Consider the following 25236-nt stretch of genomic DNA (forward strand, 5'->3'; position numbering starts at 1 on the left):
AACAGTTAACAGTTTTTATATAGCTAACAACCTACAGTTTTAAAATCATAGACTGTATACAATATGGATGTAGTCTCTGTGACATCACCCATCTGTTTCTGAAGAGCTGTTTTGAGGCCAATGGCAGCGGTGGCAGCCATATTGCTGCTGTCGAGTGATTGTGACATAAAGAGGCGGGCTTTCAGCCTCCTAGCCAACAGCTGCAGTGTTCCCGCCTGTCAATCAAGTCAGCTGTGCCTCTCATTGGAAGACTCATAATCTCAATATCTTCGAAATTGCTGCGTTAGAAAAAAATTCACCCCCCCTACAGTGTGTGCCGATTGAGAAATGATCTATCTAGACTACACTCGTCTTTTGTACCAGGCTGTAAACATGTTTATTTCTGCTGTAAATATCGGCTTTTTTGAATTGGTGTGTATGTGGTTTCGGGTACTTCCAGAGCCAGCGTCAAGCGGATCCTCGATGAACTGCAGTTTTTAGCACTTCCGCATTTGACTCATATTTTTAGACCGGAGGTTGCCGCTTGAGTAAAACTTATAGCTGCTTGTAGTTTTGGAAGCTAGCAGCATAAGTACCCATATTCAGCAATCTGATATTTACCAAGAACAAATAATCTTTACAATAAACAAAGCTTTAGAGCTTTCAGAATGTGATTTTCACCTGGTACCATCAAGGAATTTTCACATAATAGGAATGTAAGGGTTTAGATGTTGATGCAGTAACTCCTCCCTATAAAATCTGCATGTTTGAATGTAAACTGTCCTAAGAAGTGAATAGTTTCTACTTTTACCATCACTATCTATATAAGTTTACTTTTGACAACTGCATAAAGGTCATTAGGAAGAACCTGTGAAATCCTCGGCTGCTCTCACAGTCCTGACAAACTTTAGCCTTTACTTCATGAAAAGACTCCCTGTATGAGACCAACTACTTATCATAGATTCACAGGCCACGCAGAGGACCAAGACATTATGCATTAGAGGATGAAGAATATTATTTCTTACGTAGTAATTGCCCTCTCTGAGTGACCTGAAGATGGCATCTTGTTGTTCAACACTATAGGCATTAAGTGATCTCATAACATTTCTCCACTTGCTAGCTAGCATAATCAAATAAGAGCTGTGTGCAACTAGTTTGTGATGATTAAATGCATCTGTAATTTAACATCTAACTGGTTAGTTACATTACATAGCAGGCTGTTGTAACAATTTGAAATATGTAAAATCTAAATAATGTTTAGATACCCTGATTAAGGTATCTTCATCAGTAACTGGGGTGGCTGTCCGTATTAAATCCACTATGCATGCCGCTGTCACAGTCAGAAATTATTAGCAGACACTAAGTTGTCACCATAGTGTTGGTGACTGCACTCGTAGTGGAACGTACAAAATTGGTTGCCAGATTCATCCGTAGCTACCTCACCAACAATCAAACACTTACTGGAAGGTGTTACTACTCATTCTAGAATATTCACTTCTATTTATCACCATGCAAAAATAGAAAACAACAGCTCCAAGCCCAACATGTCTGAAGCCTGTTTTTTTTCTGTAAAAGCACGAGAAGTGCTGAGACTAAAAAAAAAGCACCACCATCCCTTTTAGGTCTGTTGCTTACTCCAAAAATATTGAGCCGAATCTTGCTCCCTTTTTTTGGCATTGCTGGCTTCCTGTGATTATCACCTCAAATGAATGACAGACTGTAACAGTACTTTAGGCCTGGAGGGAGTGGGAACCGACCGACTCTCCTACACCTACGCATCCAGTCTGGGAATAGCTTCCCAGGCAGCCCCGACAGTGCTCTTCTCTGGAGAGACGACAAGAGCCTACGAGAGTGGAGGAGATGCAGCTCCTCATCCGCCAAATACTGTCTGCCTCTTATTCTTACTCACATCACAATTAAAGACTATTTACAGTGTTTGAGGATTACTTCTGTGAGCTATCAATGCAGAAAGAGGGATATATATATATATATATAGAGAGAGAGAGAGAGAGAGAGAGAGAGAGAGAGAGAGGGGTGTGTGCAAAAGGGGAGGAGAGTCACAAACACTCCACTCCCCACTACTCAATGCTGAAAATAATTCCTTTCCAGAGAAGACTTAATTCACATTCTGTGTTCGTGTCCCTGATCCTATATTGTCTATTCTGGTCCTGCCTTACTGCCGTCCACTGTCACACAGCTGTGTATGTGCGTGTGTGTGATGCAGCGAGAGAGAGAAAGTGCAACCGAGAGAGGGGTCAGCCTGTGTTAAGTACTGCTACAGTGCGAGCCCCACCCAAAACTGAAGATAAATCCTTGTCTGACCACATGCGAACAAAGAGATCAAATATATTTCTAATCCAAAATGTTGTGTGCAAACCATCCAGGTGCTTATTTTTGCATAATACTATTATTTTATCTGTAAGGCCACTAGGATTACAATTTTCAAAATATTCTGTTTTCACAGTGCAAACACGTCAAGGTCAATACATGCAACAATCGAGTAAGCCTGGAAAAAGCAGTCCATTACATTCGGCTGAAAGAAAATGATAAAATAGATGATTTTGATGAGAAATAAGAATCAGGAACAAGTGTAAGTCCAATCTTTGTGTGTGTTTTCTTCTGCTCAAATGCTACAGTCTTATTTTAAAGGTTATTGGGATCACAATATTAGAAATATTTTTAATTTTACAACACAAACATGCCAAGGTCTACATAAGTGACAATTCTAAGAGTCAGAATAAAATATTCCCTCACATTTTCCTCAAAAGAATATAAAACATGTTTTAATTTGGTGAGAAATACAAAGCAGGAACTAGCGTTAGCATAACTCGTGTGTGTGTGTTTTCTTCTGCTCCAAGTGTAGCCCTCTCAAACTAGCATATTGTTGAACAGATGCCCACATATTGTTGCAAGGGAACACCCCAGTAGCAGCTTAGAGATGATTCAGCCACAGACAGACACAGAGAGTTGGGTCAAAGCAGGAAAAAAAAAAAAGAGGAATAAAATCATGCTAGTGGGTAGACACACGCCTGGGGCTCTCTGATTCCCATCCAGACCACGTATCTTTATACCACCAGTGAACCGAATGTTAACATCTATTTTGTGTTTTTTGTTATTCGGGCATGATGTCAGCGATGGCAGGATGTTACATTTGTCTGTCTCAGAGTCAACAGAGGCCAAAATGGAGAGGATGAATAATAACGTTGTGATGCTAATGGGAGCACACAGGCAGGCTAGCGGCCATGAGGGAGCTAGCTTAGACTTTCAGAAATGTGCAGGTGGGCTGAGTGGTCCTAAGGCACTTGATTTAGTCTCTTGTAATTTTAACGGATGAGGTTTCTTTGATTTGAAAGTACTATCTCATCCGTAAGACTACTTTTTTCCCCCAACACAGTGAAAATAGCATTCATTTGAAGTCCATTTCAAGGTCTGCTTTATAGTCTGATGGTGTATTTTTGTCACTCCCCTTGGATATTTGGCCAAATGTAGACAATATGTGACAAAGTGTATTACCTATGCTACAATTGAGTTTGAAAGAAGATTTTTTTTTCAGGTATCCTTGATTTCTTTCTCACAATTTCAAATGTGCTCAGCACTATGCTCCTGATGCACTGACAAAACTAATTACAGTTGGCTTTATTAGCTCTTGAATGTGCTGTGGTCATTCTGATACATGTTGTAAGACAATATATTGTACCTGTATACAAAATTCTTGCAAATACATTTTTATATTGTTTTTATTTAAGTTTCTTGACTCCCTTTCAAAATCTTTTTTTCTGTCTATTGCTTTTGTGCCAACCGTCATTAAAAATGTGCTGTATTTATAACTCTACATACAGGTGTTTTTTTCTTTGACCCTCCTGTTAGGTTCGATTCTCAGGACTGAGAAAATTGTTGATATCTCATTATTAACTCCATTACTAATAATTTAAATCATTTTTTAGTGCAATGGTGTTTTTTACCTCTCACAGATCATGGTTCAATGAGGATAACTCACTCGTTTTCATAAAAAAATCTTGTTAAAACTTTTTTTCAATGTACATTGGAAAGACCTACATATAAATAAAATAGCTTTACATAACATAGATTTTTGTTTATTTCATTTTACATTTTTAATTTTTTTTCTATTTATGAAGTGAAGCCTAGATAGTTATTCCGTATTTAGCTAGTTTGGAAGGCATGTGTTGTCTAAATGGCCAGCGACCTCTGAATACTGCTAGCTTTTCATCCACTTTGACATTAGGGCCTAGGTTATAGAGTAGTAGAATTTCCTCCACCAACAATCCCAAAGAAACAATTATTATTTGGCACTTCTGACCCCTTTTTTGCCTCCACTTTGACTGCCGGGTCAAATTGACCCAAACAGTATTTGCAATATCAACATTCAGGGAGGTTGCAAATATGTGAAAAGAACAATTTTCATTTAATGTATTGATAACACTAATTAAGCTACAAAGAAGAAGTTTCACACCGAAAAAATACTTTTGAAACATTTTTTTAAATTTTTGAACTTTAAAGTAACATAAAAGGAGGGTTAAAAAAATAAAGTTGTTACATGCACAGTTTCTCAGTCTATTAATCATCATTTGTTTCAGATCTCTCTCTCCCTCTCTCTCTCTCTCCCTCTCTCTCTTTCTGTCTCCGTATATCACTCTAAGGTCAACAATAGGGAAATTTACAGATAATCATAATGTTTAAGGCAACTGAGTGAATCTGAACTGTGTATACAAAACTCCATCATCACACAGAGAAAGGCAAAAGAAGGAATTCTCTTAACCAAACTGTTTAAAAGCAAGAACTAATGTTTTTGTCAGTTTTAATTAATAATGTGCTTTGAATAATTAACTTGCAAACAAACTAAACTTTTTCAAACTACAACTTTTATGATTTCACGAGCAGGCAGTGAACATAAGCAATTTCTGAAGAGCCCTTGACCAGCCTGTTTTTGTCTGCTAAGTGAAATTCTCACACGTTAACATTTTACCAAGCAGGCAACCAAGCTGACCTTTTAGAGTCCGACACAAGGAGATCATCTCTCAACAGCTTTCCAATAATAAAATACGGCCAATCCTATAGGTCTTAATGGGGATACTGGTGGAATGATGACAAATACAACTATTTTTTCTTAAGGATGCATGTAGCATTTCAGCTTTAATCAAAGATTCAACTCTGCTAAACATGAATCTGTTAACAAATATGTTAACTAACATTACAACTTGACTTATTAGCTGATGTAGTGCCCCTTCATAAGCACTATCTTTGGCAGGCACTTTTCTCCATCCCTCAACTTGAAAACCAAGTACGGGTCCAGGTGGGGCCAGGGTTTCTCATGTCAATGGTCATTGGAAGGTCCATCAGTGCTAGTGGTTTCTGCCTCAACAAAATAATTGTTTTCCCACCACAGGGACTGTCTTCTTGTTTTTTTTTCTTTGGAGAGTCAGCAACAAATGAGGTCAGCTGACTAAGGTAGGCAGTTGTTATTGGAAGTTGGCAGAAGGGAAGTCAGGTAACGTGAAAATGACGATGAAGAAAACTGTATTTCATGCAAGTTAAAGGTTTTAGGTAATACAGTTTTCTTCATGACATCCATGTTAAAGGTTTAAAAAAAAGAGTGATGCAAAAAATTAACAGTTAACAGATTAACTGACTGATGGACATGTTTCCTCTCTGATAACACAATTGCAGTTTGCAAAACATGTATAACAAGTATTACGAGAGGAAGAAAAAAGTCTTCAACAAGTTTTAACACAACAAATCTTTTAAGTCACCTGAAAAACTCTCATCATACTGAAGATGTATTAAAGAGATGCAACACAGCAGTAGCCTCAGGTAGCATTAACTCCAATCAAATGCTGTTGTGCTGGTTCAACAGGCCTTTGAAAACTGCAGAAAGTTTACCAGAGACAGCCCAAAGCTTAAACAATTAATTACAAAATCAGTTTGAAATCAGTTTACAGAAGTTGATGTCCAATCTTTTTCAAAAATAGAAGAGTAAAGATTGCACCAGCTATGTGGAACAGTATCCTGAGTTGCCCCTACTTCGCAGATGAAGCCTTAACTGGCCCGGCATTAGGTGATCGCTACACGCATTCACAGTCTGATCCATAAGAAAGTCAATGACAGAAGTTTTAGCGCATACATAGTTCAGACATATAAATTCTGATGTTAGTCCAGTGAGTATGCCCAGTCTGACGGCCCACAGCTGAAGGAAGACTCTAGCATGAAAGGGACATTATTCCACGAACAGGAGAGCTCTGGTTCACAGTGAAAAAACAAGACAAGACAGAACTGTTCTGCGTTTCTTGATTTTACTCTCAGGTGTGCATTAACTACACATTTTAAAATACAAAAATCCCCAAAAATATATCAATAATCATATTTCTATCGGCAATCAGGAGCGGGTTATTATCATAGACTGTATAAAATATGGACGTAGTATCCGTGACGTCACTCATCTGTTTCTGAAGAGCTGTTTTGAGGCCAATCATCAGCGGCAGCCATATTGCTGCTGTTGAGCCAGTGTGAGGTAAAGAGGCGGAGTTTGAGCCTCCTAGCCAACAGCTACAGGGTTCCTGCAGTCAGCTATGCCTCTCATTGGAAGACTCGTAATCTCAATGTCTTTGAAATTGTCGCGTTAGAAAAAAATCACTACACTCGTCTTTTGTACCAGGCTGTAAACATGTTTATTTCTGCTGTAAAGATCTTTTTTTCCCCATTCATGTGTATGTGACTTCAGGTAATTCCGGAGCAAGCCTTAAGCGGATCCCGATGAACTGCAGTTTTTATCACTTCCGCATTGGTCTCATATTTTTAGACTGGAGGTTGCCGCTTGGTTATCATCGAACATCGGTATCAGCTCAAAAAAAACACATTTAAAGCCCAAAGCTGAAATGTTCAAACACACTGTGACACATTCTCCAACTACTACAAAGATAAATGTTAGTATTTTGGGGTCATTAGCCACAAGTACATGAAACAGGTTGTGGTAAAAAAGGGATTTCAAAACTGCAAAATGCACTACAATGAAAAATGTCACGTAACAGTGACTGTGACAGCCTGATGGTGTTACTACCGTGTTTGGTGTGTGATCGTAGCTTCCTTTAATTGTAGAAACCCTTGACTTGTGTTGTAAATGTTACATTGAGTCATCGTGAAAGAGACAGCGAGAGGAGATTGCTCCATAACGTGGCAGCCGCCCACGCCACGCTCTGACAGGTGATGGCGTCTCCTCGTTTTTGGTCAAGGTGCTCTGGCACGCCAGGCTGCCTCTTTGCTGACTTGACTCCTGTTTCTCTACTTAGCCTCTTTAGCGCCTGAGCTGTTAAGGTGAGCTTGGGACAAACTCCAGAGATTAAATTATGTGGAAAAGCAGATTAAATAGTTATTATCCCATCTGCAGCCAGACAAGTACACACACACACTCACACATGAGCGGGCATGTATACTGTCCACAAAACCACACAGGCACGTTCATGTGAAGGGATATAAATAGGGATGCACACACTAAAGTACTACCAATTTACATACTTAGCTTTGAGGTTTAAACTTCTATGTCAATGTTAAGCAATTTTTTTTTTGCTGTTTGCCCTTACTGAATGTAGATTTCTGATAAGCATGTATGATGGAAATAATGATCTACTAGAAGTGCGGCTCCTCTCTGCCCACCAAAAGACCAATGCAGCGCCAAAATAAGAGCCCCAACTCTGTCCTGCAAGGAGTCACAGAATTAGTGTAAACAGACGGATTAGCAGAGGGACTAAATGTGATTCTCTTGGGAAGCCTGTCTACTGTCGATTCATGTCTTTGTCTGACAGACATGCAAGTTTAGAAAACCGCCCACTCATTTCTAAGCATCTCTCAGTTGTTACAAACAAGAGGGAGTGGGGAAATTAGGAGAACAAAAAATAGAGAGAGTGAAGGAGAGGTAAAAATGTGTGTTGTGTGAACTTTTTCCTGCACTTGCTCCTCATTGGAATCTCAGTGCCGGGTGTGTGTCCATGCCTTAACCCACACACTCTCAGCGGACTGCATCAATTGGGCTTTCTATGGGCTGTGAATGGAGACACACATCCAAGAGCATCTGTGGCCCATGCATGGAGAGAGCTGTAGTGCATTGAAAACATATGGTCCCACACATACACACTGGCTTCAAACAGAGGGAAGGCCACTGAATGCCTTTTGCAGGACTTTCTCTCTCTCTCTCTTCTCCCCATCTCTCTCCACCTCTCTGTCTGTGTATATGTGTGATCATAGGAGATAGGAATACAGTAGCTGTATTTGGGGTTGGAGGGGATTTGCTAAGCTGTGTTTTACAGCCAGAGCTCAGTATTAGTGTAATAGGACCAAAAGCAGGGCAGAGTCACATGTTATGTACATGTTCGGCACACACAAGATGCACACGCAGACAGAGGAATGCATATGCACACACAAAAACTTGGCTTGTGTGTGTCCAACATATGTTTTAATACATGCTCATTCTAACATGTGCAAGAAAGATCTCGAATGGTCTGGTATGTTGTTAAAAAACTATGTTTTATGATGAATTCCTGCAACAGGATGCTAAATCAGACAAGCAAGACAGTAAATGTCTGGCAACATACCGGTAATTTATATTTAGAGGGTTTATGTGGTAGAAAACTTAAGGCCACTTTTACAACCATATTCCTGCACACACACACAAATGCTAAGTAATGAATGCACGCAAATTAAGCTGCAGTGCGTGTGTGTACCTGAGTGCCCAGACCCTGAGGCAGGCCTAGGGAGAGAAACTCAGGACAATTAAAACTCAACAAGAAAAAAAGAACAGGCAGCTAGAAACTGGACACTCATGCATCAAAATATACACACACACAGGTGGAGAGGTAAAAATAAAGAGACATACACATCACAATAGGCTGAGCACAGCAGGAGGAGCTTTCATCCACTCTTAACAAAGGTCACATTTTCAGTGTGACATCTTTGACAAGTGACGGCATGCTCACCCCAATTATCCTGTTCCAAGATTCCTAGCTTCCTACCTCTCCTTGCAGATAAACCCAAGCTCTTTTTCAGGCATCCCACAAAATGCATCAATCCCCACACACACACATACACATACACACATGCACACGCACACGCACAAGCTCGGTCCAACAGCCTCACCTCCCCTGCTCTGTGTCCCGGTCTAAACAGAGTCGTCCCCTGGGCTTTGTCACCTGTCTACAGGGATGTGAGGCTAAGTGATGGAGGAGAGCGAAGCCAAGGTCTCATCCCCTCCCCCGGTAACTGAATGCAGGAGTGGACTGCTGACCTTTGACCCCCAGGGGAAGAGGGGGAGATTGAGCACTGCTCCTGCCTCTATTAGCATTCTGCTCACACATCAGTCTTGCTGCACGAACGCTGTGGATGTAGAAGATTGAGGTGTGGCGACTGAAGGTTCTGCATTTTTGAGAGAGAGAGAGATGGAGTCAACCTGAATATCTGGAGCTTTTGCTTCCTCATGGCAGCACAGCGGGGGGAACTTCGGCTGTCAAAACACATCACGTCACGAAAAAAGAGTTGGAAAAAAAAAAATCACACGAGTGCCATGAGTAATCCTGCTACGATTAGATTATTAAAAGGCTAAGGGTCAAGCAAAATCATGGCAACTTAAATCACTGTGCACCATTTTGTGTACTGTGATAGAGTGAGCCCTTTTTTCAATAAATACACTCACAAATACACCAAAAAGACAAAAAAAACTGTTGTTAATATACCTCAATGTGCAGGAGTTTACAAAACTGCATGGCAAGATTGCACAATGAGAGTACAGTTGGAGATTCTGATGACACACAGGGGAAATGACCCCTGTGGTGCTGCACAGACCCGTTATTGGTTATCTCAAACCAAAATAAAGCCTTGAAACATCCACTTCTATTCCGTTTCTTCTTCTTTTATTAAAAATTCCTCATCATAAACTTATTTCAGCTTCCAAAAAAGGGTGTTTAAGAGGGCAAAAAGTGACTTAAGCTCGGGGTTTCCTCCTCTACCTGTCTGTGTGCTTCTATCTGATGCGGTATTTACTGTGGTGGGGTCAGTACCGCACTGATTTGTGAGTGACGCTGGATTTCAGCACCACGGACAGCGCTCTACCTCTAGCGCGAGGAGAGAAGCAGCAGCAGCAAAAGCAGCAGCAGCAGGAGGTGGAGGAGGGTGGAATGGGAGGACGGTGAGGAGGAGGAGGGAGATGGAGAAGAAGAGGAGACGACGGGTGGTTGTGGTGTTGCTGTTGTTCAGTTGGTGACGGGGGTTTCCCAAGCAGATTTCAGGAGAAGGTCTATCTATACACAGTCAGTCCTCCATCGCTACACATCGCCCACCACTGCCACCTCCTCCTTCTTCTCTCCTCCTCCTCCTTCTCAGTGCTGGGTTTTCCATATGGAGGAATACCGTATGTGTGAGATCACGGCTGTCATTAAATATTGATCGAGCGAGCCTCACACACAGGATGGAGAGAGAGAGAGAGAGAGAGAGAGAGGGAGGGGGGGTATTCCTCTGGACAGCCTTTATCATGCATCCACCCGAACACCTCCACCATCACCTCCCTCCTTCTCCACAAGAAAAAAGTGTGTTTCATTCACTTTCCTATCATGCCAACCACCGCTGGATTCGCCTCAACGATCAGTAACATGACAAAGCAATAAGCTACACACACACACACACACACACACACACACACACACAGAGAGAGAGAGAGAGAGAGAGAGAGAGAGAGAGAGAGAGAGAGAGAGAGAGAGAGAGAGAGAGAGAGAGAGAGAGAGAGAAAATGAAGGCCAGATCTAACACCATCCGCCGCCTAACAGCCGCACATCGCATCCAAGGCGCATAACGTCTCCAGCGGCGAGAGACGCGCCGTCATCGCGTCGCCTTTGGAGGAATGTCAGGAGGATTTACCCGTGTGTGTGTGTGTGTGTGTGTGTGTGTGTGTGTGTGTGTGTGTGTGTGTGTGTGTGTGTGTGTGTGTGTGCGTGTATCTGTGCATGTGTGAGTGTGCTTTCATCCCCAACGAGCCGCGCCGAGCCGAGCCAAGCCAAGCAAGAGCTGCTCTCATGTGTCATCATGCAAACTCAAACACCGGCACAGTCATTCACAAAATAACGCCACATCCAATGTCTGCGCGCATTTCTTCTAATTTTTCTGACATCATCTTAATAGGCCAAGAATGCGCTCATCATCATCATCATCACCATCATCATCACCACCACCACATCCACCGACCAGCAACTGTCGTGAGCAACACTTCAAAAATCGCTGTGGTCAGCTGTGGTGTCAATAATGCGATCTATCGCCCGGGCATCTTTAGCAGCCGCACAACACACGGTCAGCTGTAATTCCCAGCTCTGACAAGCAGATAGGGACATGAATTATTCAATACACATAAACTGAGCTCCTTTCTTCAGCAGAGGAAAACAGCTACGACAAGAAATCCACACGAGCCCAATGCAGAGATCACGTTTAAACAGCTTCAAACACACAAGATCAGGGTGTAGTGTAGCAAAATGCATCCTGACAAAAGCAGGCTTTAAATCAGAGGCAGGAGAGAGAGACCGAGAACCGCCGCTGCTGCCACGCAAAAAAAGCAGCCGACATGTATGAAGATCCAGGCGGATAGCCGGCGGAAATGAAAGCATGGAAATGTGAGGAAAACCTGATAGAGCCGATGGATGTTTCTGCCTTTACCTGTCAAGACTCCGACCCGGATTTGGTGGTCGTGGTTCGTTAAAATCATCCCGTCTGACGCCATGTTCAGCAGCGCTGTCGCCCGCACCGAGAACTCACGGCAGGGCCCAGAGCCGATCACATCGAACTTAGAGAGAGGGGAGAGGGAGGAGGAAGAGGAGGGAGGGAGGGAGGGAGGAGGAAGAGATGGAATGGAGGAGGGATGGGATACCGAAAAAAAAAAAAGAAAAGAAAAAAAAAATCAGTCAGACATGATGCGTCGAGCGCCGAACTGATCATCGGGACACCTACAGATAAGCGGGCAGGATGCGGGGGCCGTTTAAACCGCACACATCACTCAGCTGGCCGCCTGCCACGGTAGTAGTGTGGATCCCAGATTAAGTCTTATGGAGACCACTATTGATTTTTCGTGAAGGCATTAAGGGAAAACTGACTAACACACGCCACTCACTTTCTCATATCATACATTTGGAGCCATATGATTTTGATCTCTAATGCATCACGTCTCAAATTTGACCTCCAACCTTATAAATAACAGTATCATGTCTCTTATCTATAATGAATTCTCTTGGGGGGTCTCATAAAAGCCCCCCACACACGCACCTTTCATGAGATGCACCTCTGCATTTAGAGATTAAAGGGGTCCCTTGCACCCAAGAGATGCGTCTACAACTCAATGCAGGCTGAAGAGAAGATCACAGTCCAACCTGTAAAAATGCATCCACATCCCGGGGCAAAAACAACCTCGCCGCTTCTATTCATAGACTGGCTGCACGCTTCCACGGTGTATAATTTCTCTTGTTTATTCTCATGGAAGAAAAAAATGCCCATCCTCCAGCTTCTGTTGGGAATCTATCAATATGCATAATTCATTAACAGACTTACAAGAGCGCAGTAACCGTGGCAAGAAATGGGGCAACTCTTCAAAGTTGACAGGTTTGCTTCAGTAGTGATGCCAGGTCTTTATCCAGTGTCCCAAACAAAAAGGGTGACACAGTTTCTACACATATTACAGTAACCAAGTCCCATTGTTTCACAGCTAGCAACAAGAGGTGCGTGTCAGCTCAGGACAGGACACCTTCAAGGCTTGAATGATGTCTTCACCTGTGCTGAATTATCACACAATGGATCTTATTTTCCTGCAGTAGCCTACAGCCTTTCTAGACTATGACTTTCAGTTCTGTACATCACAAGATGTACAGAGTACACAAGATTGAGACAATTATTCATGGTTTTTAACATTTTTGTTGTTGAAAATGTATAATAGATACATCTTAAGAAACCAGAAGGATTAGAAATGTAACTTTGGATAAGTTCTGTGTCACTGTCTAGCCTTCTTATTGTAATAGTGATGCCTCAAGACTTCAGCTGTGCTTTTCACACTATATTAGTTTCACAGGCTAGAGTTATAACCAGCTGTACATATTTATTAACATTTGTTTTTGCATAAAACATCCTGTCTCCAGTGACACTAACGTATGGAAACCCTAAGGAGATACTCATCTATACATTTTATTCACTCCATTTTCCCATGATAATGAGTAATTTCCGGTTATTTTCTTGAGATCTCAACTTATTTTTCTTGTTATCTAGGGATAACAAAGCTGATTTCCCAATTATAACAGATTCATTTATCTCATTACCTCCACAAAAAAAAGTTAAAAAAATTATTCTGCAAGGTTACAGAACAACTTTCTGGTGATCCAGAAAACAATGCAATAGGCTGGTCAATGTGATTGGCCAGACCACAACACGCCATGCTGATGGCAGACATGCAATATTAGGGATGAACAATATATATCAGGCCGATAGGTTATCATAAAGAGAGGATTTTATTTCTACCAGTTATTCAGATAATACAATTTTATTGATAAAAACAACCAATAAAAGTAACTGTGTGAGAAATGAAGCTGATGCAGAAGTGCTAAAAACTGCAGTTCCTTGAGTGTCAACTTAAGGGTAGCTCTGGAAGTACTGGAAACCACGCACACACACACATTTAAAAATTGTTTTACAGAAAAAATAAACATGTTTACAGCCTGGTACAAAAAAAAAAGATATTTGCCCGACTAGAGTATTTCTCTAAATGCACTAACTGTATGGGGTAGAATTTTAGCAGAACTCATTAGTTAAGAAACTGTTAAGATTGCGAGTTTAGCATAATTAGAATTACAGCTGACTTGACAGACAGATTCAGTAACTGTTAGCGAGGAGAAAAAAGGCCTCTAACTTGCTAGGTCAACCAAATTTAGGCTGAGTCAGCATTTCCAATATGGCGACTGCAGACGATAGGCTTCAAACTCTGCTTCAGAAACAAATTAGTGACATCATGTATACATGTATGTATCTACTAACATTGATAGATCAAAGTTATATTAAATTCCTGTGTATGATTTTTAACTTGAAAAAGTACCACAACAGAATAAGATTATTTAATTTTCTCGGCTTACTTCTTTACAAGCACAAAAAGTTTTTTATGAGGTAACAATTTAAAGTACTTAAAGATTTCAAGCAAAACTCCTGAAAACTGTCTAATTGTTAGAAATACGTTTATTAGCAAGGTCATATTGCCAAAAATGAATGTATTTCTGACAGTCCAAATAGTTAATTTTAACATGCGTCCCAACTCTGATAAGGCAAATAGCCAATGTTAGCTCAGGAGGTTGGGTGGCCAATCAGATTTCAAGGGGGCAATGCCATCCCACTGGACACGCCCCTGGCCATGTAAATCAAAAGCAATGTAATTTCAGGGTCATAACATGAAGAAATCTTGTCCCCTGCAGCAAGGCATCACAACATGAAGCCTCCACATCTGTCAGCTTGTCAGTGATGGAGAGACCAACCACTAAACAGGCCCCGTTAGCATCTACAACCAGCATGCACAGAGGTGTTTTGGATGCATGAGTGCTTGTGCTTATACATGCATAGATAGCACTTATACAGTTCATAATGTGCAAACAGCCGCTTGCACATGCACACAAGTACCCATTGCATGGTCCAAAGCTGGAAAGCTCCCATGCAAGGCTGGAATTCCCTTGTTGGACAAGAAAGGATGAGAAAAGATAGAAGAGCAAAAATGTATGGATGAGGGAGGAGGGAGAGAAGGAGGAGGGCATCGGCTGAGGCCATCGGGGACCCCATCTGGTGCATAGAGGACTGTGTTTATGTAGTGTGAGAGTGTGTATGCTTGTGCACAAGTGCGCTTTATAATGACGCCGTAATTACCCCACCGTCGGTCGAGCTGCTCGCTTCGTGGATAGGTGATGAGGAGGCGAGGGGCCATCGCTCTCCTCTTCTTGCTCCCCATCCATCACAATAATAAGGGGAGCCCCGGCAGACGGAGGGAGCTGTAAACGTATGCTTCCACATCTTTGTTGCAGGCCCAGGAAACCCCTCTGTTTCCCCCAAAGGCTCCAGATGCAGGAGAGGAGGGGGGCCAGCCAGGGGACAGCAGCTTTCTCTGGGTGTTTGTGTTATGCAACATTAGAGGCATTTAAGGCCCATATTACAGCTGCTGAGACATGTGGCAGAAGGTGGAATCTCACCCAAAACTATGTGGGAACTAGACCAAGCAGGCAATCGCCATACTTCACACCAGGCCTGTCCTATTGCTTCTTTGGAAGGGCCACTTTTGAAAAGGGGGCTGCACATTTACATTTCCCTTGCCCAGTTTCTAAAATGATTTGATTAAACTTGTTGAACCATCTTTTACATCAAAGAAGAGAAGCAGGATGCTGTTTTAATAAATGCAATGTTTAATTCAGTTCCCTTTTTATTATTACGTTTGACTTTCCTGAACTGCCTGGGCTTAAAACTCAGAACAGGTGTTAAAATAAAAGGCATTTCTGTGCTTGACATGGATCAAACTAACAAATGTGCTCTATTGCCTTCTAATGAAATGTTGATCCTCGAGACCCAGTTTTTAAAAAGTAATGTAATCTGGTTACAGCTATCAGATTGGATTAAATCCTGAGAATGAGTTCTTCATCTATTTAAGGAAGGAAAGGGATTTTCAGATCAGATTAGAGTACATAATTCAGTTGTGTTTATTATCTGGATAAAAGCTCCAGTATGTTTTCATAAAACTTTAGAGCAGGATAGAGTTGACTTTGATCCAAAATACTCAGATTATTCTGATCCAGGTTAGACTTTTTGTATAACTGGGCCCTAAATACTCATAACACATTTTTTTAAATATTCAACTTCTCTTAAATATAAAAGGGTCAGATTAACGTTCTTAGAGGAATAGATGCAAACACGGCACACAGGTCACATCTGATTGCACAACAGTTAATACAGGAGATATTTTTGGACATTTTACTACTTCTGTCTCTTGACTCTCCTCTGATGTCTTTGGACACTTGCACAAGGTTGGTAAAAGGTTCATATCCCTCCATTTATACTCATAAAGCATACAGGAAATTGTTGCCAAAGAGCCATAAAGCTTTTACCTCCACACCAAATGAGGCAGAGCCTGCACCCGTTCTTAAAAAGAAAACACTAGGCTGACATTGTTAAATGCGTGATAAAGCATGCAGCTGCAGAGCTCTACAGAGTTACATGTCTTTTACATTGCACGCTTTACTTTATAAGGGTCAGATATTGACAACTTGCACTTGAGGCGTGTTTGATGAGCCAATAGTGGCTCAGTTTTTCTCTCTGTTATCTACAGTGTGGTGGCAAACAAATTAGCCTTGTTACTCCTCTAACCAATCATATGTTGTCTTGGAGAGGTGCCCTGATCATGATGACAGGCTGCTCTTTAATTAAAACAAGATGGGAAAAAAACACACACAAAAAAAGGAAAGGGAAAGTTACCCTGGAGCTTATTTCCACATTATCCCATGATGCCTTTCTACAGAATACCTGACTATATCTGGCCTCAGCCGAAGTAGGGAAGTCAGTGAGGAAGAAAAAAAAAACCCATCATTCATCTGTGAATGGGCAGCAGACACTTAAATCAGGACAGCTGGGGACAAAGCCCCCCTCCCTTGTTTGGAGACAGTAATTAGGCAACAACATGGCAAGAATGGTTGGAGGGAGTCAGAGGAGGGGTGGAGGACACCTCTGGTCATTTGGGGAGAGAGAAAAACGGATGAAGAGAGAGTGGACAAGAAGGGAGTGAAAGAGGGAGCAGACATGAGAAGGAAGGGTGTGTGTGTGTGTGTGTGTGTGCGTGTGTGTGTGTGTGTGTGTGTGTGTGTGTGTGTGTGTGTGTGTGTGTGTGGCAGCGTTCTGATGAGTGCGGGATCTCTGCCGAATCCCACCACCATTACAGCAGCGCGGAACACAGCCCCGGGGCTTTGGAATCAAACCCATTACATCTGATACTGGATTTCTCTCCCGCTCAGAAGTAATGCAATGTGGACTCGCCTTCCTCTAAAGCTGGCCAGTGTCGCATAGCATCGCTGCGCAAAGAGCTGCACCACAAGGAAAAAAGAGGACAGGGGAGGAGGAGGAGGAGGAGGAGGAGAGTGAAGGCCTGAGAGTCTGAGAGGAGAAACTGCAGCCGGAGGGGTCATTTCATATCTCAATTTTTTTTTTGTTTTAGTACATTGGAACAAGAGCTGGCTGTCGCTAATAACTCGTTGAATATACAGGACTGTGTGCACATAAAGAGGCCTATGTATATGTTTATACAGGGGGCTTGTAGTCCATTTGCATAATTAACAGACTGGCATTTGAAAAAGCAGAATGTCAGCACAAACAACCTTGGACACCAAACTACCCCGGGTCACTTTTTTCAGCCGTGTAATTGGCTCCTAATGCAGAGGAGTTAACCATAGAGATTTTCTGCCCTTAAAGCAAAAAAAAAAAAAAAAAAAAACCCTCTTGTTAATGGGCTCAGCACCCCTGGATTCCTGCTGGTGATTATCAGTCAGTTTGGACTTTTGGAAGTTTAGGAAAGGATGATTATGGATGTCAAAAAACACCTCTTTCCACCTGAAAATCCATCCCATGCATTTGCATATCTGTGGAGGAACTCTTCCCTCAAATTTCAGTCTTTAGGCTAAATAAGCATTCAAAAAGTGTCTCATTTCGTGCCCTGTGTCTGCCCCTGAGCTGCTCTGTAAAGCAGTGGAGGTAACACGTCCATCCGTCTCTGCCTATCTGTAGTGACACGTCTGATGTAATGTTTGTGTAAGCAACCATACTCTCTGTGGCTGCGTCGCTGGCTCTGCAGATCATGTCTGTGCTGCGTTCTCAACACATCCAGCTTGACGGCTACATGCAATCTCAGGCAAACTGGCAGTATACATAGAATGAAACTTTATGTAGGGCAGCCCTACAGCTGATGCACAGCCAGCCAGAGTTTCTTCAGTTTGTGCAATAGAAGCGGCTTTTATTTTAGCACTATGGGATCACTTTAAGAGAGTTCCTTCATTAAGCCTCAGAGGGAAATGAGTATGAATTATACAATACACCCTGAATGTTGAATATTTTGTTCCATATCAATCCATATGTAGGACTCTTAAGTTTTATGTATCATATGTCTATATGAGTCAGAGTTTAAGTTGTATTCATTAGCTTGATAATAGAATTTAATCAGCACATTATGTTGCCAATCAATCAGAAGTATGCTCTTGTTTTTTAATAGTTGTTCTTGTGCTCTGGAAAAATATTGATGGGGAGTCTACCTTAAAAATAAAGACATAGACACCAGTGAAAGACAGTTTTAACCCTAGAACGCTATCGCCGGGTGATTTTTACCCGAGCAAACATTTACATGATTTTCATTATGTTGCGTTTGTCTGTGTGTCATGGGTCCCTGGGTAGCTTCAGCATCGTCTTTGATGTCTTTGAAGGTGTGGGTGTTTCTCTACTCCAAAACCCGATTTTTCCTACAGGCACGTGTTTGGGTTATTTCCACCCTTTTTTTTTTTGTTTCTCTCTCCTGCAGCTGTTTGTGTGTCAAGGCGACTGTGCCTTCACCAGGGAAGTCTCAAATGTCCCAGGAATGGGTGGACCGAAAACCAAGTTTCCAGTTTCATCATTTTGGAACATTTTTACAGGGTCCCCCATGATACATTTTTTTCATTTTTTTAGACATGGCACAGTTTAAAATAAAAGAACACTACTCTAATTTATCATGTATTGTCGTATTTTGATATATGTTGATGACAAGTACTTTTTATTGGGTATATTATATCGGGTAAAAAACACCCGGCGTTAGTGATGGTGTTACTAATTTTAGTGCTCACATGCTATTGTAAATGCTTCACTTCAAATGAGCATAGCTGCTAAGCTAATCCTGCTAATCTAACTTGTTATTAGTTTGATTTCGGATTCTTCATTTGTCACAGTATATTGCCAATTATTCACTGAATGTGAAGTCATTTCTTTTTAGCTATTCAAGCTAAGTTTGGTTGCCTTGTTTCACATTATGCTTTGCATTGGACTATTCTGTAAGTTTGTAGTTGCTACTTACTGTTTGTGTTATAAAAGTTAGTTTGCTTTATGATGCAGTGAGATGTCATTTTGTGTTACTTGGGTTTTTTTTTTAATAACCAATAAGCTGTATAAAAATGTGGACAACATGGCAGCTCTCCCAAAAGTGAAGCCAAAACTTTTACAACTCCTCTTGGGGACTGGTTGAAGTAAAGGTCATAAAGCATGCCTCCTCCATTATGACAGATGGAACATGTGTCAAACTATAATTTTAAACACCATGTGAAAAACATTTTTCTGAAACATGCTTTTCGTCGTAGCGGTTTGTTCTCCCCATCCTGATTTATGTGTTCATTTTCTGAGATGTTAAGTTTGAATTAGTTATTTGATGTTAAAAGGAAGATTCATGACATCACAATTGAAAGCAATTCAGTCGCTGAATTTTCCATAACTCTGAGCACCTGCTTCAAATCCACTCACAAATCTGCACTGATTTCGATTGTTCAAACAGACTAAATGTTTGCATGTTTTGGTTGGTGGAAAAGGTGTGATGTCAGTTCTGCTTCTCCAATAGCTAGATTGCTTCTGCACATCTTGGCTCCAAAATAAGTAACCAGTAAATAAAAAGTGAATTAAACCCTTTTTCCATGTATGTACCATCAGGGTAGTTGAGTATATTGAGCTATAAAAACAGAACTCTGGCAGCAACATTCATTTTTTTTATTTAGAAGGTCTGGTTGTGTGTTAAACCGATATTCAGTTTTGAGGACAGAGCTGAAGAGCCATTTAAGGACATCCAATATTTAATCCATACAACACTGTCCTCGAGGAGTCATGGAGCACTGTTTATGCCTTCAGATGCACAGAAATGTTCCAGATACTTGTGGCTGTCTCTTGTCATCAAATCTGACATGCAAGTCAGAAAGCGTGAGCTGCATTAAAAAAGAAAAGAGGGGAAAAAACACCCTCTGGTACCTGTCCTTCCAAGCTGTTTCTGGGGAAGAATTGAATTCCCGGATTCGCCCGACGCTATGTATAGCCTTTTGGGATGTAATCTCACGTCCACACACCTATTAACCTCTACCAGCAGAGAAGTTGGAATGACTTTCAGGCTCCACTGAGTCCAGTGCAGGATAATGACTGTGGTGAGTTCAGGTAATGTGGTTAGCGAGCTGTTGGGGCCAAGCTGTCAGCTCTGTGGCAGAGTTAGAGGAGGGGAAAAGAGGAGAGGCAGAGAGGCAGAGAGGCAGAGAGAGAGAGAGAGAGAGAGAGAGAGAGAGAGAGAGAGAGAGAGAGAGAGAGAGAGAGAGAGAGAGAGAGAGAGAGAGAGGGTGAAGCTGGACCTGACGGGGCTTGAGAGCAGAGTCAGCGGCCTGCGATCTGTTGCAAAGCCAGACTGAATCAGACATCCTCCAGCAGAGATCTGCCTCCTGAATCTTCAACACAAAATGCAGATTAACTCAACACACACTCGTCTGCATGCACACATATACATGCATTTAAATAATTGTCAAAGGCTGTATACAGGAAGTTGATGCAGCTTTGGTGAAGCCAAGTTTGAGTATTTTACAATGGCCTGAAGGGAGCGACTCCATTGGTTATAGAAGAAAGCTGACTGTATGAATCTTTCTTTGTTGATTGGAAAACCCAGTAAACTTTTGCCTGATGAATTTATGGTCTCAAGTATAGTACAGCACAAAGTGATGGTATTGGTCTTTTGAAGTAAAATGACTGTGGCTGCTGAGGGTGAATGTGCAATAATTCCCCAACAGATTTTGTTCGAGAGAAACTGTCCATAAATTCAGTATCAGTGCAAAAAAAATCTGAAACACAGACGCCACTTCGCAAAAAAAGAAAAGAAAAGGGATGCAGAAACCCAAAACATATGCATAACCTTCAAATGTGCTACAAATACCTGCAAGGATGCAAAGTGAAAAGCAAACATCACAATGGAAGTGCTGTCTGTTTTAGAAAACTACTCTCATGGCATCCTGTCAACCTGGATGAAAAGAAGCTAATACGAGTCCGTCCTGTTGTTTAATACTCCAGACCTGTAGGGGGCGTTATGATTGTTGGTGAAAGTTGCCACCATGGTGACCTAATAGAGAAGCGGGATCCTGAGTCCATCCTGTTGTTCAAATTTGTTCTGAAAAACCCACAAGAAGATTGCTACAGGCAAAATGCAGAGTCTGAGACTTTTAAAGGGGGGTTCACAAACCAATTGGTGACCTCAGATGAACCATCCACTTCCTGTATACACTCAATAATATACTGTTATATATATATAATTGAGCATGCAGGTACACAAACATACACTAAGCAATTACTGCAGCTTAGATGCACCCTACTTTTCCCTGCGGTGACTCCTTCCTCTCTCCCTTACCCCCTCCTCCTCCTCCTCCTCCTCCTCCTCCTCCTCCTCCTCCTCCTCCTCCTCCTCCTCCTCCTCTCTCCTCCTCCTCTCTCATCCCTGTATTGAAGGTGTTGGGCCAGAGAAGGGGCAGCTACATGACTTATTACTCACCCCTGCTTTTGGACCTCAGAGCCGCATGGATGCCTGCTGGCAGTGTCGTGGAGCTGTGAACCCACGCTCTCCTTGCTCTGCCTGTTAGCTTGTCAATCAGCCAGCAAGCCAGCCAGCCGGCCTGTCAGTCTCTGAATCAGCCATGCAGCTTCCTTCCATCTCCTTCTCCCTGGCTTAGGTGCCTCCACCTCTAATCCTCTGCTCTCCATCTCAAGAGAAAGCCTCGGGGTCTGCTCTTCACCCATCTCCTCCTCGCTTCCTGTCCGCATGCAGACCCTCAGCCGTCACCCCGCTCCTTGCCCCTCCCCGCACACGGTCTCCCATATCACCGCAGGAGCCCTGACTCACACCCGGGCCAGTCGAAAAAATGAGCCAGCCATGCAGAAGAGATGGGAAGGCACGCAACCAATGAAAACACGTCAGTCAATGTACAGCAAGAAATAGGGAAAACTAGAGGAAGAAGAAGAAGAGGAAGTGGAGCAGGAAAACCTTGGATTTGAGTTTGAGTTCACTCATATTAGAAAAGTCATAAAGATGCATATCAAATATACAGTAGTTTGCATGTTTTTGGTTGAAAATGAAGGGAAATGTAGTCCATCTCAGTACCAAACGGAAGCATATGTCTCTGCAATGTTTTGGAATAAACTGCAGATCCAGTGGGATGCTATTGTGAACGTCAAGTTCAAGGACAGTGCCTTTTAAAGCATTTGGGAAACCAATAAACACCCTTATGTGTTTAAACTTGAAAATGTTTTTAATCTGGATTAAAGGTTGATAAGTATTGAGCACTAGAGATTTTATATAACAGCTTGTAAACAACATCTCTGTACAAAATATAATCCAAAAGGAGTCAGCATTCAAAAACATGCAAGAGTAATATCTAGGATATAGACGGCCAAACAGGCACTGATACTGTTAGCAGTACCAAACACTTATGCTCATTTCATGCTCGTGATTTGAAGATAAAGCTGTTTTGATTTGACAAGGAAGAGGAAGCAGCAGGAATAATTAGCAGCTTCGCCTCATCCCTTGCTGTCTAAACCCTGAACCCCTCTGTCTGGCTCCATTTGCGTTGGTGTCGTCACAGGGCAGAGGGATTTAAGCTAAGCCATATCAGCAGCAGAAAAGGACTCCTCTCAGAGAAAAAACACACACTGGCCTGGATGTGGCAAATATATAGCTGTGATGCGTTTGCATCTGCAGGAGCCAGAGATCAACAATAGAGCCAGCTGAGGCAGAAGCAGAGAGCTTTGCCTCTGCTAGAGTGCTCCTCAAGGACCCAGGATGCACATGTTGTAGTTTAGCACAGACATGTCAGCTTCTTAACAAGTACATACTCCATTCAACCTTGAGCCGCATGGAAGGCAGGAGGGATGTTTGTTGCTAAGATCTTAAGTGTGTCTATTATAAGCTGCGGTTTTGAACCTGAATCTGCAAAGTGCAAGTCCACTCAGTCATGAAGACGGACCCCGGGGACGGGTCACAGCACTCCCTTCTGATCCCGTCTCCTCATGCAAATCCATCAAACACAGTGACACACACTTTCACACTCTATCTCCATAACCCAGACAGATGCACAAACAAATGTGGACAAACATGCATGAGTGCAAACACAGACACATTTGGACAGAAACAATAAAAATATGTGTTTCTGGGGTATGCATGTTCAAATGTAGAAGAACATGAAATATTATGCATTGATAAATTATTATATGATTAACTCGCAACATAGGGGAAAGGGGTCTTTAGAAAGTTGGGTTGAAGGATAAGAGGTGGAAGGGCAAATCCACTGATTTAATACTTATTTGTTTTCTCTTTACAAGATCTGAAGTATCATTTCATGGCAGACAACGTCAACCTTGCAAAGTGCCTTCATTGATGTTGCTTGAGGCAACGTTAATTGTTCCTTCACCGCTTCACCCCTCGCTTGTCTGACGACTCAGCAGTTGAATAGGATGTCAAGGACTTGCATGGGCCGGCGCATGTCACTCACGCCCAAGCGGCAACCTCCGGTCTAAAAATATGAGTCCAATGCGGAAATGCTAAAAGCTGCAGTTCATCGAGAATCCGCTTGAGGCTGGAGGCTGAAGACACATACACATGAATGGGAAAAAGATGATCTTTACAGCAGAAATAAACATGTTTACAGCCTGGTACAAGAGACGAGTGTAGTCTGGATAGCTCATTTCTCGATCGGCACACACTGTGGGGGGGGGGGATTTTTTTCTAACCCGGCAATTTCGAAGATATTGAGATTACGAGTCTTCCAATGAGAGGCATAGCTGACTGCGGGAACACTGTAGCTGTTGGCTAGGAGGCTCAAACTCCGCCTCTTTACGTCACACTGGCTCCACTGCAGCAATATGGCTGCCGCCGCCGATTGGCCTCAAAACTCTTCAGAAACAGATGGGTGACGTCACAAATACTGCGTCCATATTTTATACAGTCTATGCTCACGCCTTTTGTGTCAGACTCAAATGATGTCCAACAACTCAAGTGATGTCGCTTGAGTCGTAGGACAGTGTCAGTTGATGCTAAAGACAACAACTCCAAAATTTACAAAAAAGTCCCAGGAAGTGTGGAACCTTTGCAGCTTAAAGTTGCAAAGCCAACAGGGTTACAGAACTGATGCTGCTGATGATGTCATACTAGTCAGCATTAGTTAAAGTGGAAGACAAGTGTGCCCACCAGACCTTACAGTGCACACAATGCTGAATCCTGCAAAAACTTCAATCTCACTGAGTTTCTTTGTCTAATCACTATTCAGATTATCCAACTATGTTTAATATAAATCATAAATCAAATCAAGTCCACCCATTAATGATATTTCAAGATATGACAAACCAAAAACGAGGGGTGCACAATATTATCTGCATAACAGCATTGGCATAAATTAATATTTCTGAAGATATGTACAGGTGATGCGTTTATTATGCGCACAATGACAGTTTAGGTGCACAAACAACAAGCTTCAACATGTTGGCTGTATAGAAGTATGTTGGAGTATACGTGTCAGTCGCCAAATCACTATTTGCTTGTAAAGGACAGGTGATAAGAGGTTGAGCAAAACACACCTGTAACACTACCAATTTAATTGTGCATCTCAAGATCTGCACCAAGAGTTTCTGAAAAGTAAGAATGAAAAAGTGTTGTTGCCAGCAAAAGCCTGTCAGCAGACTCTTCCTCAGTCATTTGACAAAGCTCATAGATAAAATGGGGATCATATTTCTCAATGTCCATATTTGGAAAAACTTATTTATCATTTATGGTGGAATGAAATGTTGTTTGTCTTCTTTTGTTTCTGTTTCTGAAACAAATAGAGTGTCTAGAAAGATGAGTACAGGAGAGACTTGGTGTTCTTCACAATGAGAGAAAGAAGGTTTGTATTTATCAGGTATTGGTATCGGCAAAATCAGTCTGAATATACCAGCATAACCAAACCACTAGGATTCTCTCCTGAATCCAACTGGTTTCCTAAAGTTTCATGATGCCACCTGGTTCGGTTTTCATCGGTAATGAGCAGTGGTGGACTAAGTACACAGCTTCATTACTTAAGTCAAAGTATAGACACTCAGGTCAAATATTACTCCAATACAAGTAAACGTTACTCTGTCAAATTATTACTTAAGTTAAGTACTGAAGTACCT

General features: G+C 41.9%; 1 protein-coding gene across 4 annotated transcripts in view; it reads right to left on the minus strand.

Annotated features, from left to right (window-relative positions):
• gphnb (gephyrin b) overlaps positions 1–11746 on the minus strand; it is a 137460-nt gene extending 125714 nt beyond the window's left edge. For all 4 annotated transcript variants that reach the window (XM_034698849.1, XM_034698848.1, XM_034698847.1 and 1 more), the window contains exon 1: positions 11677–11746. In XM_034698849.1, the coding sequence (XP_034554740.1) occupies positions 11677–11740 (64 nt within the window). In that variant the 5' untranslated portion in view covers positions 11741–11746. The remainder of the gene's footprint in view (positions 1–11676) is intronic.
• Positions 11747–25236: the final 13490 nt, after the last annotated feature.

The sequence above is a fragment of the Notolabrus celidotus genome, chromosome 13 (genome assembly GCF_009762535.1).
Source record: "Notolabrus celidotus isolate fNotCel1 chromosome 13, fNotCel1.pri, whole genome shotgun sequence".
NCBI lineage: Eukaryota > Metazoa > Chordata > Actinopteri > Labriformes > Labridae > Notolabrus > Notolabrus celidotus.